This window comes from Chrysemys picta, chromosome 2 (genome assembly GCF_011386835.1).
Source record: "Chrysemys picta bellii isolate R12L10 chromosome 2, ASM1138683v2, whole genome shotgun sequence".
In the NCBI taxonomy this organism is placed as follows: Eukaryota; Metazoa; Chordata; order Testudines; family Emydidae; genus Chrysemys; species Chrysemys picta.
The window spans coordinates 231,666,006-231,684,859 of record NC_088792.1 but is presented as its reverse complement, the minus strand read 5'-3'; the positions used below and the strand labels follow the sequence as shown (position 1 = coordinate 231,684,859).

The 18,854-nt window shown below is 40.2% G+C and overlaps 1 protein-coding gene across 5 annotated transcripts in view; it reads right to left on the bottom strand.

Annotated features, from left to right (window-relative positions):
* The window catches only part of PREX2 (phosphatidylinositol-3,4,5-trisphosphate dependent Rac exchange factor 2), a 394,877-nt gene that overhangs the window by 77,689 nt on the left and 298,334 nt on the right, over positions 1-18,854 (bottom strand). For all 5 annotated transcript variants that reach the window (XM_065585714.1, XM_065585712.1, XM_065585713.1 and 2 more), the window contains exons 31-32: positions 8,193-8,234; positions 3,302-3,519 (exon numbers count right to left, since the gene is read on the bottom strand). In XM_065585714.1, the coding sequence (XP_065441786.1) occupies positions 3,302-3,519; positions 8,193-8,234 (260 nt within the window). The remainder of the gene's footprint in view (positions 1-3,301; positions 3,520-8,192; positions 8,235-18,854) is intronic.

The window sequence follows — 18,854 nt, the reverse complement described above, 5'->3', positions numbered from 1 at the left end:
CTCCTCCCTCCCTGTTTAGTCATGGACATTTTTAGTAAAAGTCAGGGACAGGTCACACCTTCTGTGAATTTTTGTTAATTGCCTGTGACCAGTCTGTGACCTTTTCTAAAAATGTCCATGACAAAACCATAGCCTTAATCATCATTGTACATGGAATTATGATATTCTGCAATATGGTTGTTATTGAAGTTGTTGTGAGTTTGGCTAGCTCTCCAGTAACAACAATGGTGGTGACCCACATCAAATGGGCATTAAGCAACCATCATGAGCCATTCACCAGCAGGGGAATTGTAAACAATAGATTTACAATTCTGTAAAAGGCAGTTGTGTAAACACCACACAATGAGGGTTGCTCAATTGTATGATCCAGCAAGGCCCACCAGGACATGTCTGGGGCCAATATCTTTCCTGGGACATGAATTGAGTGTGTAAAATAAGGCACAGTGGCATCATGAGACCACCTTTCTCCTCCCTCACCTACTCTGAAGGCAACAAAAATGCTGGGAAGACAAAGACTGAGAACTGAGATTGGTCCCAGGCTGAGAAAGAAATTCAGCCTGTGTATTAAGAACTGTAATCTGCCTGCAACATCCAGTGGGGTGAGAAAAACTGCTTGATTCAAAATATTCCTTAGTCTGAAAGTTCAGGATTTAGAATGCGTGTTTACTTTTTATTTTCTTAGGTAACTACTTCTGATCTTTATACCTACCACTTATAATCACTTAAAATCTATCTATCTTTCTGTAGTTAATAAACTTATTTCAATGTTTTATCTTAACCAAGTGAGTTTGTCTAAAATGCATGGGGACTTTGCTGAGATTACAAAGGCTGGTGAATGTCCAATATCCTTTGACAAAGTGGCAAACTAATTAATGAGCTTGTATTGTTCAAGAGAAGGTCTTGAGCAGTGTAAGACGGTACATTTCTGGGGTGCAAGGCTGGTGGGGATTTGCTAGTGTCTCCCCCTCTATAGTTTATGAGAGGCTTAGAGAGCATTTATGCAATTTAGCTGAACGTGTCGCTGCATGCTGGTGGCTGTGTGACAACAGCACCTGGAGGGGTTTGCTGCTTGTCACTAGCAAACCATTGTGCAAAACAGCCCAGGATGGAGAGTTAAGGGGACACAGAGGTCACAGAGTTCCAGGTTGTTCCCTAGGGGTCCCATCACAATTACTACACAAAGTTAAAACTTTGTTTTTAAACACATCGGGGGAAAAAATACCCGAGCACAAGCTATCATTTATAGATAGTGGACTAGATTTTCAAAAGTCCCAGTTATGTGCTTAAGGGGAAATTTTTGTGCCAACGATTGAATGGGCAGCTCAAATGTGGGTGAAAATAGGGGAGTAATTTTCACCTTGACCTACCCAATTTTGGGTAGCTAGATGTGCCAAAGTTCTGATTGGCACCTGTACTTCATTTTTGCAGGCTCAGATTTTGTGAACTCTCAAACCAAAATGATGGAAAATCTTACCCTTTGAAAATCAAGTCTCGTACCACATAACTTCAAGAAGTAAATTATAACCCTTTCAAGATATTTTATTGGATCTCTAATAACAAGGGAAGTATTCACCAACAATATAGTTAGCCTGGAAGTAAATACTTAGAGCAGTCACAGCAGAATCAATACTCACTTAAAATAATTGTATTTTTCATATTACCGTCCCTTCTATGCTAAACTACCAAGCAGACAAATGTAAACCTGGTGTATATTTAGTTCTTTCTGCAAGCATTGAAACAGTTAATAAATGCACAACAAAACAGACGGCAATAAACATATTCCCTATAACATGAAAATTAGCTGAATGTTACTGATTTACACAGAGGGGAAAAAACAATTTTCCCTGTTCCATGAACTTAAATAGTATTTCCCATGTATTTATGAAGAAGGGGTTATGCCTGCAACATTTTACCTAATGGTTCAATTTATTAACCCCCTGGAGATAGGGCAATTTTTATCACCAGAGTAATCTGAATACCATTCTATCACATGGGAAATCTTTACAAAATTGTTCATTCATTCTTTATTGAAATCCAGATGTAATGAGTATAACTGCCCTCACAAGCCCTTTTTTAAAATCCTGGCTGCCTGCATGGATCCCTGAGGCTACTTTAAGTCACTTAGCGGACTAGACTGGTATCTGGTAGTCTGATGATCAGGGAGCTGGAAAGCTGTTTTTGCAATGTCCTCTTCAGTCATTCCTCCCCTGAGCTGCTAGGTGCCAAATGGCTGGTCCTGAGGATTGGGCCTACTGGTTTGATGAGTCAGTCTCTGACTTCTTATTGTGAAAGCTTGAGACCTTTTAATATAGGGTCTTCTATATTTGCAATTCTGTTTTACCACCTTCTTAGCTGTTGTAGTTCTGTTACAAGATAACCGTTACCACAGGTACACCATAACTTCTGGATTTTGCTTCAAGGCTCAAGAAATTGTTCCTTTGTAATTAAAATCCCACATTATTTAAATGTTATTTTCATGTACTCATATACTGGTAATAATAGTCATGATGAATTGTTCCAATTATGTAATTTTAAATTAAAATTAACACTCAATTTTGTAAAGTTTTTTGCACAAAAAAGGAGTGCTGAGTTAGTCCAATAATAACATTCATCACTTCAGGGGAAAGTCTTTAAGAACAACTTTTTCAGTATTTTCTAACCAAGCATTCTGGATACAGATGATCCATGTTACTTTAAACAGGTGGTAAAACAGTGGGAAGGGTGGCAAAGGAGCAACAATTGTCTACCTGTGAATTCCCTGCTGAATTCCTACTGGCTGGTTACATCAACTTTCAGTTTGGTTTGTGCCACCATGGCGGCAAAGCAGCCTCAGTGAGACTGAAGATTTAGCCCTTAGAGTTGAATTACCAAGGGAAAGTGGGGATTTTCTGTTAAAAATAGGCAATGAGTATTGTATTTTCCTTATATTGCTAATTACAGTGACTGAAGCTATGGTGATCACCTCATATATACTTATTGTTCAGAGGGGAAATAGCTGTGATAGCTGTGTGGTGTCTAATGGCATATTGGATTTTTAATCGCTACTATTGTGTGTTCCTCATACACCTTCTCAGTATCTAGTAACTTGAAACAGAAACATAACATTATGTTTGTGAGTATCATTATTAATTTCCCATATCAGTAATTATTTGAACCGCAGACTTCCTGAATAGCAGCTAATAAATACATGAGCTAAACACAAAGGATGCAGGATACTGTAAACATAATGCACCTTGCTTCGTGCTGCCCTTACTCAGCACTGTCATATTGACTCACGTGTTTACTGCAATGAGATTCTTACCAGGTTAGGTGACAACAATGACTGGAAGTGAAGGAGGACACCTGCATTAGCTATCTGTTCCAACCACCTTCTGCTGGCCTCTCCAGTCTCCATTTCATACTCTTTGCTGTTGTCAAACATCTGATTTAAGGCAGCCATTAGTTGCTCTGAAAAAGCACAGACTGTGGCCACCAGACTTTGGCAGAAGACCATGTCTCGTCTGAGCTGTATCTCACTATCTGTGAGGGAAAGACCAGAAGAGGAAAAGCAAGACAAATGGGAGAATAAATTAACAGTAAATTAACTGTAGCAAGTTTTTGTTTTGTTTTAAGCAAAAGAGCCATTGTTTTCTGGAAAAATAAAATCTCACATTGCAAAAAAGCCTTAACTAAGAGATTTTACTCCTTATTTGAAAAAATTCAAAACAAATTAAAGGAGTTGTGCGAAAATAGTTAAATATGCTTTACGTACAAACCTGTTTAAAATTCACAATCCATTGAATAATCATTAAAATGTCCCAATTTAGAAATCAAACTTTGGTAAGCAATTTACTTTCTGAGTCAGTAATGTTACTGTGGGTAGCTCATATTCCAAGCTTTGGAATTTGAGTAATTAACTCAGTAGAGTAAGTGTTGCCTTTAGCTTAATGAAGTATTTAATTAAAGTCTTCATTTAAATGCCACGATGTAACTTCCTTTCCAATACACAAGTTTTGTAGGTATCTCTGGCTCTTTCCAGATTCATGGTTCTGACCTATAAAACATGCATCTCTCTCGCTCCAACCCCACCGCCCTTCCTCCCTCTTTCTGTCTGGTGGCAATTTCTCTTCTGCTCATAGGTCCTTCTTCTACAGACTCCCACAAAAAGTCATTTTTCAACCCTCTGCCTGGTTCTATTTTGCTCATCATCATTCTATCTTTAATTCTTACCAAGCTCATCGTGATATCACTCAACTGCAAATATCTTTCAACCTTTAATGTCTCCCCTCTTGTCTTTTTCAGCTTTCTGCCTGTCACAAGTAGATTGTATCCAAACCGGAACCAGCACCTAAAACAAAGACCTGCTCCACATGGCAGCACCATTGCTGTGAAACACCTGCCTTGCTGCCTGAGCTCTCACTGGTTAGGGGGCATGTCAAGGGGAAGAACTGGCCCCTCACTCCATCCCCAAGGAAGTTGATTGGTTATGCTACCCATGTTCAACATCCTACTATCAGCCCTCTTGCCATTACAGGATGGATATGCTACTCCAGAGGAGAATCTGCCATGCCCAAGTTTGGGACAGTTATAAATGGTTATAGGTCACTTGGTCAGCTCTTGGCCTATCAGTTGGGAGGGACTGCATGATGTGAGCTACAGACAGGGTTCACATGATGTTGCTGCTGGACCACAGCAGGCCCAACCACAACCTGAACACAAGGGCTGTAAGACAGGCCTAGAAAGAAGGTGGGACCAGAGGTGTAACACTGGGCAGCCAGCAGGGACTGGGTGACTGCAGGCCAGAGAAGATCCAGTTCCTTGGAGAAGAAGCCCTGACTAGTACTTCAACTACAACTTCAGGCCCCTGAGGATGACAGGGGGAATAGAATCTGGCCGGTGTAAGCTCATCCTTTATAGAAACATTGGCCACCAATCCAATGGGAAAGAGGTGTTCCCTAACCTGGGAGCAAGACTGGTATACACTTGGGGATGTTTGGTTACCAATGGAGTAAGACCTCTTTTATTAGAATCTAGAGTTTATTGCATTGAGGCTTAGTGCATAATTCCTGTGGTAATTAACTACATGTGACTCTCAAAATGTTCCTTTTATCAACACTACAGCTCCATTCATGAAGGCTGATAAAGGTGTTGGGATATAGTTGTGTATTGTAATTCTTCCCGGTTACTGATTTCACAAAGATAAAAGAAAGATTCTCCACCCCAGAGCAAAAGGGTGTGAATTTGAGACAGCCTAGCAAAATGGTGAGCCCCCTACTGCAATCAGCCCCACATTTTGGGGTGTTCAAAATCCAGATCCTAATTTTGTGACTCAGGCCCTTTTAGTTCTAACAAGGTAAAAGTTGAGGGGCATGATTCTTCACTGATTTGCACCTTGGTAGTCATTTCACGTGTGAGAAGTGAATGCAAAGTGGCTGTACAACATTTTTTCTGATTTGATAGTTTTACACCCATTTTGCTCTTATATCAATGACTACACATGGTGCAGGACAATGGTGAATTGGGCCCATCGTGAACAGACAGGATCCCTATTCTGTTTTCAATAAAGTAAAAACACAGTGGGTTAGTATCCAAACTTGTCCCCATTCTGGGGTTTTCCCTTTTCCATTAACTGAAATAACAATACAGAAAACTCAGCCTGAAGTTGGCTTCTTCCTGAGGTTTCTCCCTGCAGGGCCTCTCCTCCTTGCTCCTAGTTCTCCCTCTCTCACAGAGAGGCTCAAACCCTTTTATATCTCTGGGATGGAACTATAGGACTCACCTGACCAGGTAACCAGTAAAAATAATTCCGCATCTACAGAAATAACCCTGTATCCTAACACCTTCTTAACAAATTATGTGCTTCCCATGGGCAACAGGTGCCTCCTCAACATAACTCCATCCTCTCTATCTTCCTTCTTAACTCAAACTTCACATTTGCTTCCCCTGTCTCTAACCTTGGAAACATCTTTGACCATGAGTTTGCTTTCTTTCTCCTACCTGTCCGTAAGGACTTTTAGAATACTGTCCACAAGTGCTACTGCTTCTTTACACCATTTCTACTGAAATCATTATCCAAGCCTTTATGTTTTCTGATCTTGATTACTGTAACTTCCTTCTCTATGACCTCTCCAAGGCTAGGTCTATACTACCTGCCTGAATCGGCGGGTAGAAATCGACCTCTCGGGGATCGATTTATCGCGTCCTGTCGGGACGCGACAATCGATCCCCGAATCGGCGCTCTTACTCCACCAGCGGAGGTGGTAGTAAGCGCCGCCGACAGAAAGCCGCAGAAGTCGATTTTGCCGCCGTCCTCACAACGGGGTAAGTCGGCTGCGATACATCGAATTCAGCTACGCTATTCACGTAGCTGAATTTGCGTATCTTAAATCGACTCCCCCCTGTAGTGTAGATGTACCCCAAGTTCTATTCTTCAGAATCCAACATATGTAAAAAATGCTGCTGCTGTTTTTTTTCTCATTATAGAGAAATACAATAATCTCCCCCATCCTCAGATAATCCCACTGGTTCCCCAGTTCACATAACAATCTAACAGGCCTTCGTGATTTTTAACACCGAACATATATTTGCACCCGTATGGATCTTGTTCTCTCTACACTCCCCACTGAGCTATCTCCATTTGTCTAGAAGCAGCTAATTCACTGTGCCTTCATAGATCCTTCACTCCTGCAGTGCCTGCCTTTTGCTGCAGCCTTCCTGTATCACCAACACCTCACATTTTCAAATCTCATCTAATATATTTTAACACTGTGTTTAATATTGAACTCAATAGCACTTTGTGATACAGTTTTTATGAGAGACTCTATAAAAACTAAAGTTGTAGAATAAGTAAAATGTTGCAAGCCCTGCAATTATTCTTTTATAAAATTAAACTTTTATTTTTTTCAGTCTTATAAGAAAGTAAAACTAAATATTTCTTTCTTTCAGAAAGCTCCCTGGCCTCTTTGGCAATTATCTGTTCTTTAAAGATTGCCACAGAATATTATCAAAGAAGGATTTCAGCCAGTCACAGATCAGAAAAATCAAATGTTTTCTTCTTAAAAACGGTACTGAATTTCTTACAGACATTATGGGCATGGGTTCATAAAAGGGCCTCAGCTTGACCTCTCATTTTACAGCCTCCATTAATTGTGGGCACAAATTATGGCATGTAGACATCTGATTTGCATATACAGTTTTGTAGTTGGATGTCTATTTGCTATCATTTGTGCCTCCCATTAATTGCATCTGCAAAATAGGAGTTTTTAAAAATCATGCCCTTCAGGTGTCCAATTACGTCACTCCTCTGCACTGGCCACTCCATTTAAAACTTTTGAACAATTATTAATAATTATAAGCCCAAACTTTAAAACAAAGGACCATTACTTTTCTTTTATTTAATGCTGTGGTTTGCCTAAACTGTATGATAATAATTGGCTTTTATAGTCAAATGTCTCTGCTTCACTTGGCATTTAACCACCTGCAAAAGCTGTAGATTGCCTTGTACACTCTTCTGCCAGGAGCATTATCGCCTGAATATTGAATGCCCATTTACTCACTATTTTGTAAATACATTTGCATATTTCATGTTGTTAACAATGGATGAAATTGTGGCAAAGTAGTCCGTGGAAAATGCAGACCATTTCCAAAAAGCAGGGTGATAGTTTTTTTAAATCCATCATATTCTGAAGAATTAGGTAAAAAAAGAGAAGGGACAGGGATGGGCAAGAAAGACAAGAATAACAAGGAAACTAGGGCCAGGGGAAGCTGGAGGTAGAGAGGAAAGAAAAGGAAAGGGAGAACGGAAATGATGGAAAATGAAGGTAGGTGTAGAAAAGCAGAGGAGAAAAGATAGCAAAAATATTGTATACCAGCTCAGTGCTTTAGCAGCCATTTCACCTACTGAGATCCAAAATAAGTGAGGGATGGTATTTTGCATCCCAAACATAAATATTCAGTTTATATTGTCTCTCATTTACTAGAGTTTTCATTTTAAATTGCCATTGCCTTCGGGAACACTTAGTGTACATAATAAGAGTAAAACTTCACATTCCAAGTTGTGGTCAATGGGTTTGGGATCTTCCCTTCCTCTATTCCACTTACCTCTTCTTTGGGTTCATAACACAAATATAAAACATCTGTGAAGAGAGATTCTAGTGCTTCAAAAAGAAAACGAAAAACCAAACCTCAGACTGAAACTAGCCTATTAAAAGTACCTGTATATTCAAGGAGTGCCAAAAGTATTCTTGTCTTCACCTCTGGAAAAAAGCACAAAGTTTTAGGACATAGTCAAAAACATCCCTTATATCACAATGCATGTGCAGATTCTGATTTTACAGTAATCAGAAAGAGTAATCAGATTCATTTTCCATAACAGTTAACGTAATTTTACATCTCACTTGATGAGAAAATTAGTCATATTCTAAGTCTCCGATCTTGCAAAGAGAACCATTTCAGTGGAATTACTATGCCTGTGTGGAATCCCTGACACAAGGATCCCACATACCAGCACTGCACAGAGGCACAGGTCCATCCACGCAAAGGCAGCTGCAGGGTCAGTCTATATCGCTGTTCGCTTAACACCCCAAACCCTTTGCACAAGGAATTCCACCTCATTTCAATTCTGCTCATAGAAGACCAGCCCTATTTTAATCATTTTCCCCATTTTATTCTTAAATCTCAAAATCAATGTTCACATGATATATATCAATACATCATGAGAAATCTCTCTCTCTGGAGCATTTTCATTCCATTGCAATCTCCATTTTAGGGATTTTGGTTTTTGTTTTGTTGTACAATTTAGTATGAATTAAATATTTTTATGACCTGAAGCAAGGCAACACAATAAGAAAAATTTTAAATTTTTTCATAACTGTTTAAACTATGTTTTGCTTTTAGTAAGCAACAATAATTACGGTCAAGTAATGTCAAAAGTACATTGAGTAATGCAGGCCCAAAATTTGAGCTAACCTTTGCATTTTCAAAATTTGACATGGAAGGTCTTTCCTATTTATTTTAGGTGGGGCTGGTAGCACTGCCTGTTATTAAGTCTGTTAGGGCTGAAATTTTCCATGATGAATATTCAGGCTGAATGTTTTTGGAAAATTTTAGGCAAAATGGCTCACCAGTTCTAAGAATAAGGCTTGGAGAAAATACATTATTTCTCAATGTTAAAAAAATTCCATTAACCTTTCTTTGGAAACCTCCAACATGCCTATGCTTTGAAGAACAGACTTGAAATACAGTGTCAGTGGGGTGGGTGAAGGGTGGACTTCATATCAGGGATGTGCCTATTGCCATTCCTGTGGAAATCTGCCCAAATTTTGCCAAGTTATAAGCCTTTGAAAAAAAATCAGTTTGCAGATGCTCAAAGACTTGCTAGAATTTAAAGTCTCCAAAGATTCCATCTTCAATGAGCAAGCTCATTACCTTGCGCTGACCAGACCGCATACTTGCCATCTCCATAGAGTAACTTGCACCATGTGAGCATCAATCTGATGCCAAGTGATAGACTATCTGGGTAGTTTTTTAGTTTGCATTTTTAAAACCTAGAACATTTAAAAAATGACATTAAGAGCATTATTAAAAATCCAATGGAAAAATAGTGATCATGTAATAAAAAATTGTATTATACTGTAAACACACAAGGGACTGAATTAAAGGTGCACGGACAACCTTAATTCGGGATTCCTTAACTTTTAAGTGCTTGATTTGCAGCCATAATAATGTCCTTTTAAATTAGATGGTGGGGGTCGATGTATAGCTAACTATTGGTTTTACGTCCACCAATATGCGGTAAATGGTATAAGCAAAGTGCAGAAGTGTAAATGTACTTAGTACTATTGCTTATATGCTTTATATGAACTTGGTGGTACACTGGAAATACTGATCCCAGGCGGTAAAAAACATGAAAATTAATTATATTTTATATGATTCACTAGATAGGTTTTTAGAACCAATATGCAGTTGGAGTTATCTTTGGCACTGTCTTGCCATTCACCGCCTTTAAGGCAATTTCAATGAAAATATAAAGCTTTTGTCTTAGGTGAAGTAGCTGATATGCAAGAGTTTGGCTTTTGTGTAAACTTAGTAAATACATTAAAGGCCACAATTTTCAAAGAAGTGGTTGTTGACTTGGGGGCCCAGCGTACAAGATTTAGGGCTTGATTTTTAGAAGTGTTGAGCAGCCACTTCAAAGAGAGTTCTGAGTGTTCAACGCTTCTGAAAATCAGGCCCATGGTACCACAGGTTAAGCACACAAGAACTAAGGCACTCAGAATTAGTGGCTACTTTTGAAAATGTGCCTACAACTCATCCTCAGCAGCCTTCATTTTCAGATGAACAAAGGAAGCCTAAGGGCACATTAAAGATTAATATACTGGGGTCTAGAAGTCTGATCATTTTGCTTAGTGACTGAAGCTTCTGTATGTGGAAATTTTTATTTTATAATCTGAAGTATGTAGCTATGTTGAGGCTATTTCTTGCAGCTCATTACAGATGGGATTTGTTGAATCTCTGAATTCAAAAGCATTTAAGGTTTCTATGAATATTATTCTCCTGCTTATGCTAGAATTACAGGCTGCAGCAAGTTTCCCTTATCCTCTTTATTATAATCTCTCTCTGTTTCATAATAACAATGAGGAGTCCGGCGGCACCTTAAAAAACTAACAGATTTATTTGGGCATAAACTTTCATGGGTAAAAAAACCCACTTCTTCAGATGCATGGAGTGAAAATTACAGATACAGGCATAAATGTATTGGCACATGAAGAGAAGGGAGTTACCTTACAAGTGGAGAACCAGTGTTGACAAGGCCATTCGATCAGGGTGGATGTGGTCCACTCCCAATAACTGATGAGGAGGTGTCAATACCAAGAGAGAGAAAATTGCTTTTGTAGTGAGCCAGCCACTCCCAGTCCCTATTCAAGCCCAAATTAATGGTGTTAAGTTTGCAAATGAATTTTAGCTCGGCAGTTTCTCTTTGAAGTCTGTTTTTGAAGTTTTTTTGTTGAAGGATGGCTACTTTTAAATCTGTTATTGAATGTCCAGGGAGACTGAAGTGTTCTCCTACTGGCTTTTGTATGTTACCATTCCATATGTCTGATTTGTGTCTATTTATTCTTTTAAGTAGAAAGAATAAATGGACACAAATCAGACATCAGGAATGGTACTATATAAATCCCTGGTGAGCCTACACCTTGAATACTGCATCCAATTCTGGTCACCATATCTCAAAAAGGATATAGTGGAACTGGAAAAAAGTTCAGAGAAGGACAATAAAGATCAACAGGGGTACAGAATGGCTTAAAAAGAGATGACAAAGTGGGGGATATTATAGAGGTCTCTAAAATCATAAATGGTGTGGAAAAAGTGATTAGAAAAGTATAATTTATCCTTTCAGGCAATACAAAACCTAGGGGTTACCCAGTGAAATTCATAAGCAGCAGGTTTATTACAAACAAGAAAAAGTACTTTTTCACACAACACACAGCTGAGCTGTAGAACTCCTTGCCAGAGGATGTTGTGAAGGCCAAGACTATAACAGGGTTCAAAAAAGAACTAGATAAATCCATGGAGGATAGGTCCATCAATGGCTATTAGCCAGGATGGAAAGGAATGGTGTCCCTAGCCTCTGTTTGCCAGAAGCTGGGAATGGGCAATAGGGGATGGATCACTTGATGATTTCCTGATCTGTTCATTCCCTCTGGGGCACCTGGCATTGGCCACTGTCAGAAGACAATATACTGGGCTAGATGAACCTTTGGTCTGATCCAGTATGGCCGTTCTTATGTTATGTTCTTAGACCATTGAGGCAATGTACCAGGAAGGCTTATTGAGTCTTTAACAAGTCCTTTGGAAAACGGATGGGAGCACCAAATTCTATGTGGATTTATAGAAAATTGAATAAAGTCACTTTAAAGGATTCTTATCCATTACCTCCAATAGATGATATTCTGGATGTTGTAGCAGGTGCAATATGGTTTTCCACACAGGATCTTTTGAGTGACTACTGGCAAGTGGGAGTGTATCCAAAAGATGGGGGGGGAATGCTTTCACTGGGTGATACTTGTGGCAATTTAGGCTAATAGAAAGGGTATTACCTGGAATGCTCCTTTCAGCCTGTCTGTTATACCTAGATGATATCCTGGTGCCTGCTAAAACATTTGAACAGGAGCTAAAGAATTTACAAGTGGCCTGTGAGAAGCTGAAGGCAGCCATTTTGAAATGGAGCTCAAAGAAAAGTGAGTTGTTTCAAAAAGAGGTAATGTACCCTGGGCACATAATTAGTGAGGAGGGAATCTCCACTGACAAAACGAAAATTGAGGCTGTACAGAGCTGATCAACTCTCCAGATACTCTCAGCTGTGCAATGTTTTAAAGGGCTATGGCTCCTTTTATAGACGATTCACTTTTGTCAATATTGCAATTGAGTGAATTGGTTGAGTGAAAAGGGGAAACCATTTCAGCAGTCAGCAGTGTGTGATGAAGCATTTCCAGGGTTGAAAGTCTCTGCTGACTGAACTGTTGTGGCCTATCCATGATTTAAAACTCCTTTCACATTGGAGACAGATGCTTTCAGTTTGGGGCAATACTGACACAAGAACACAAGAGACCTGAGAGGTGGTAGCTTATTATTACAAAAGTCTAAGTTTTCCTGAAATAAATGATTGCATCCCTAAACAGAACTCCTAGCTCTGATTAAATCGATAGAACATTTTAATTATGATTTGTATGGGAGGAAGTTTATGGTCAGAACAGCTCATGCTTCCCTGCAATGGCTCTATAGATTCAGAAATCCTGAGACAGGCTTGCCAGATTGTAGAAGAAGCTGCAGTGCTATGATTTCACAATCACACAAAGGCCTGGCCATAAGCATGGCCATTGCCATAAGCGGATGCCTTGTCCAGACGTTCTTGTTGCAAAACTAATTGCAAACACTGCCCCAAATAGGAGCACAAAGGAATTAGGCCATGTCTATGCTACAAACTTTGGATGACATAAGCTACATTGGTGTAAAGCTGCCGCAGTTAGTCTTTTGCTCCTGCATGTGCATACTTGGCTGCTCGCATTGGCGCTTTGCGTATTCAGAAGAAATGCTCATGTCAAGGCAAAGTGCGGTGTGCCATGGGTAGGTATCCCAGTGTGCCAAGAGCCACCCTCCAGTGCAATGCCTTTTGGGGGATTTTCGCAATATGTTGTGGGGCAGAAATGAGTCATGCAGGGAACTCTGGGATTTAGGGGGTCAAGTTGCTGTCATGCAACTTTCTCCATCCCAATCCCATAATTTTTACAACTGTTTTTTAAATCCCACAAACCCATGTGACACTTTTTGCTGTCCACCATCTGACAGGAGCATGGAGCCTGTACAGCTCTGCACTATTGACATGAACATGGCACAGGACTAACGGTCCTCCAGGTTTTGCAGCGTCACAGGAAGTACCGCAACAAGAACGCACATTATGCTTTCTTTGAGGACAGATTGCTGAAGGACACAGTGAAAATCAATTCAAGATGGTTGGTGGCATCCTTGGAGCAGTTGCAGACAGTGGAGCATCACTTTTGGACCCTAGAAACAAGCTCTGACAAGTGGGATTGCCTCGTATTGCAGGTCTGAAATAACAGTGACTGCAGAACTTTTAGATGTGAAAAGCCACCTTCCTGCATCTATGTCCCAAACTCACCCCTGCCCTCCAGTGCTGGGACACCAGAACGAGACTTGCATTGACAGTCGAGAAGTGAGTGGTGGTCACACTATGGAAGATTGCAATGCCAGATTGCTGCCAGTCAGTGGGAAGTCATTTTACAGTTGGAAAATCCACAGGAGAAATGCAAGTGTGCAGGGCCATCAATAGTAACCTGCTGTGCAAGACTGTGATGCTAGGCAATGTGCAGGGCATTGTGTATGGATTTGCAGCTATGGAGATCTTGAACTATGGTGAGGTGACAGATGGCACTGTGACAGGGTGGTGCTCATCAAGTCAACGCCCCTCCCACAGTTGCATGCTGTCTCTCCATCTCTCTCTCTCTGGTCTGCAGTCCCTCTCTCACTCCAGGAACCGTAGCATCCTCTTCATAACTCAGCCCTCCAGCCAGATCACTCAGTGTATTTCCCCCTTCTGGGGTACCAAAGTCTTCCTTCGGTAGTCCTAGGCAATTTTCCCATTGTCTGGCAGGGAAACCCGGGGCCACCCCCTGACTCTGGGTTCTGGCTCAGGAACCCTCTAGCCAGCAGTCAAAGTCTATTCCCTTCTACACCTTACTGCTTTTTCCTGAGCCCTCTACCACCTTCCTGGCCACCCCACCTCTCTGGGTTTGCCAGCTCAAACACACCTCCCTTCTCGCAGGGAGTGACTGCTGCCCCAGTCTGTTGCCAGTTTCCTTGTTTTATAGGCTCCGCCTCCTCCGTCCCAGCTGAGCCCGCTTGCAATCTATCCCTGCTCCCTGGGGATAAAACACAAGGTGGAGCTTGTGGAGTTAACAGGTTAACTCCTTCCAGTCCTGTGTGGGGTGAACACCGCATCACAGGCACACATTTCTCACACATTGTGGCACCAGCCCACCTTGCTACAGAGTACATCAACAGACAGGACTATTTTTCTATGGTTACTCAAATTTTGGTGGATCTCCAAAGACGCTTCATTGATATCAATGTGGGTTAGTCAGGGAAGATGCAGGACACTTGCAACTTTAAGAATACAGGACTGTTCAGACAGCTGCAAGCCGGGACATTCTTTCCTGTCCAGCGGATTACCATTGGCAATGTTGAAAAGCCAATAGTGGTCCTGGGAGACCCAGCCTACCTTTTGCTTCCCTGGCTCATGAAGCCAAATACTGGCCACCCTGACAATGCCAAGGAAAGATTCAACTACTGTCTCAGCAGGTGCAGAATGACAGTTGAATGTGCTTTCAGTAGATTGAAGGGGAGCTAGAGATGTTTATTTATTAGATTCTATCTCACTGAGAAAAACATTGCAATTGGTGCAGCTGCCTGTTGTGTCCCGCATAATATCTGTGAGGCAAAGGTGGAAAAATTGTTACCAGAGTAGAGGTGGACCAGTTGTCTGCTGACTTTGAACAGCCAGACACAAGGGCCATTACAAGAACTCAATGTGGAGCTATGCTGCTCAGGAAGGTCCTGAAAGGGCATTTATCAGTCAGACACAGTAATGTGCTGTGCTGGACAGTGCTCTACCAGGTCCTGAAGTTTTGGGAGTTGCTAAAAACTGTTTAGTGCTTGGTATACATTTATGAATATCACATTATCTCTTTTAATGAACCTATGACTCATGTGGTGCTTACTGTACATTTATAATTATTATGTGTTTTGCACTGAAACCTATAGTCCTGTGGTCCTGTTCAATTACAATTAATGTGTGCTTTCAGTAGCACCAAGCATTTTGCTGCATCTGTTATGAAACAATAAAGATTAAATTTCCCAAAATAAAAATTTATTGTGTAACAAAAATAGTGCAAAAATAATGTGCAATTAAAAAACAATACAGAGCAAACTTATAAAATACATTAACAGAACAGAACTTTAAAAATAGAATGCTAGAAAATATGTGTCCCCATTTCAGTCAATTTCAACCAAACGTACACCAACCAGGGTTCTCACAGTTCAGTGTATGTGAAGTTGTAGTACTCCTTACTGTCCACCCATGTGGAGTGGTGGAGGAAGGGTTGTGGTCCATGATGCCACATAGAAAGTTGCGGGGGGGATGTAGGGAACTGCTAAAATGGAGTTCCCCATTGATTGTAAAAGAAGGTGAGCACATGACTGTTGGACCTGTACGTTAGCAAGATTCTTCAGCATTTGTGTTTGTTGCCTAAAAAGCCTCATTATGTCCTGGTGCATTTGCCTCTCTGACTCCTGGGCCCAGAAACTTTTGGCATCAGCCTCTCTGATCTTCCAATCTTTTCCTGGATATCTGGTCACCAACTCAGAGTGAACAATGCAAAAACAGAACTCAATATTTTCTCATAGACCTTTCTCAGTCCTTCCCCTTTCTATCTCTGTAGAAAACTCTACAGACCATTGAGGACCCTAATCATGCACCCTTACTGTTATATTCAATTCCTTTCTTTGTTTTCCACCACATCCAGGCTATTAAGACCTGTCAGTTTTTCCTTAATAATGTTGTAAAATGTCCCGCACTCTCCATCTTTCTTGCTGACATCCTGGCTCCTATCTGAGTCATCTGACCTTGACTACTGCAACTTCGTTTTCTCTGGGCTGGCTGATTCTCATAGTATGGCCCTCATGTCCATCTAACGTGCTGCAGCTAAATTAATCTTTCTCTGCCTCTTTGATAATGTTATTCCCTTAATCCTTGCATTGGCTTTGGACCTCTTCCGCATCAAATTCAAACTCCTCAACTTCAAGAATCTGCACAGGTCTGCTATTGCTCACAATTTGTCTCATCTGCTGCTCCCTGGTCTGCCAACTTGGTACGTCTAGCCACTTTCTCCCACAAGCGAGTCTGCACCTTTTCTTGAGCCAATTACCTAGGGTCTAGTAATATCTTCTTGAACCCATGCCTCATTCAGTCTCACATTCCTCCTACAAATTCCCTCCATTTATTAGCCTTTCAAGGCTGACTTGTACTGCCTGATTTCCCCTCTTCTAGTTAACCATATTATAGGATAAAAGTTTCAATAGTAAGAGATCTTGACTGTAGCCCATAGGGCTAGCCTGCTATATTATATATTCTGTTTTTTTCTTTATTGGTTTGATTGATTATATTATTTTGGCTTATATTTTTGTACTGAATAATTTCCATAGACATTACTCCATTATATTTGGCTGTAATGCAAGGAACCTATAGATCTGTATCCTGTATGATTAGCTAGAGCAAGTTAGCATGAGTGCTTGTAACCTTTGGCATAGATAAATGGCCTATTTGGCCATTGAGGAACCTGGACGATCAGACTCATTTAGCATTCCAGAGACAACGCTGGTCCTTTGTCTCCCATCACCAGGTTGCCAAGAAAGGGTGTAAATATGGTAGTCTAAAGTAGCTTTTGTAAGGAATGATACCATAGGTACTCATAGAACTGTATTATTTCTTTTTGATTCTATGGTTTTGAGCTTTGATGACTTTTTCCTTTATTTTAATAAAAATTTCTAAAGCTTGGCTTTGTCCTCAGCGTGTGTGTTAATTCTTGGCATACTCCCCAAGGGTCCTTACAAATTATTGAATTCTCTACATTCTCTAATTCTGTGACCAGATTTCAGGATAAGAACCTGATTACCTTCTAGTCAGATCATTGATGAGCCTATAATAAACCAGACCTCTATACATCAGGTCAACAAGAACTTTTTTTATTTACTTCCCAGGAAAATCATTTTTTTAATCTGAGCACATATTCATGGATATTTTGACGTGTTCGTCCAATTCCAATAATAATAATAAAATTGACAGACTATAAAGTCCATCCTGAAGGTATTAAGAATTTTCTCTTTTCTTCCTATTTATTACACAACAGAAATTAAAAAACATTGCAATGTAAAAGTTAAACGTGTCTTTTATGGGGTTCCTACATCTCCATCTGCTTTAAATAGTGAATCATTCTAATTTAATACAGCATGTTATTAAAGGCAACAGAACTATCAACAAGAAAATACAACTGCTTCTGAGTTTTCTATTAAAATCTAAGCACTGGAGTCAGTTTTTAATAAAAGGATTCACTTAGTTAACATCAATAATGGTTAAACAAGTTTTCAACCACTATAGCCACTATTCACCACTAAACATTTCTTTAGGTGGTAACCAAATAGGCTTTGAGGGCTTCCTCATCTACTTACCACAGAAACCTAAATCTGACTCAAGAGACAAAAATGTCCTCTTTTCGCCTTATTAAATATAGTCACTTAACTTCTGTTTATGTAGAAATATGAAGATTCACCTACTTACAACTGAAATTCTATTGAACACACACATTTAAAGAGTACACTAATGGCCTAACCAAGGATGGGCTTGCTAAGTTGTATGGCAACACTTTCAACCAGCCACATCGAGCGCAAATATAAAATATTTTTAAACACTAAATAGAAAAAACATTAATAATTTTTTTTGACTGACTCCTGTGTTTTGTGCCTGATCATTGAAACACAGATCTGGGAGGAAATTCAATTCAGCTTTTGGCTTGAAATAATTTTTGTCTTAAAATGCAAAATATAAAAATGAATTAGGGACCAATTTTTGTTCTTTCTGAATCAGGTAAATAAAAGAGCAAAAGGGAGAGGTCAAGTAACTTTAAATTCGCTGCTCAAACCTCATATTAGTTTCAGTCAGAAATATCCCAAAACAGAACTGCAGGCTGGCTAGTCTGTCTGCTAAATGCCTTGATCATTTGTGGAGACAACAAATGGCATGAAACTCAGAGGCACAGCACAAAACTTGCAGCCCAGGGGAAGGGACTCTGAAAGTTGCTTTAAGCCTGCTTTGTGTTCTCCTGATCCTGGACTACTTGGGGGCTGGAGACACCCACAACACAACTTAGACAGGCTCCTAGGGCTGTATAAGTAACAGCAGCTTCCCCAGGCTGCCCTAGGGGTCACAGTCTTGCCTAGAATCTTGCAACACTGTGTGCTGCAGCCACACCCTTGACACACCCACTTCACCAGGACTTGCAAAGCGTCCTCCAAAGCCAGCCTTATGGCTGACTCTGACAGTGCCTGTGCCAGGCTCATGGGGAGATTGGCTGTTTGGGCCCCTTTTCATCACACCACCCCTATTACCTGGTGTAAGGAAAGGAGTGATGGTCTTGCCCAGGATCCCCTGAGTGTTTTTTTTATGAACACTCATGAGATATTAGAATAATTTTTGAAAAATCGATTAAAACTTTTTTTTTTCAAATTCAAAATGAAAAAAATAA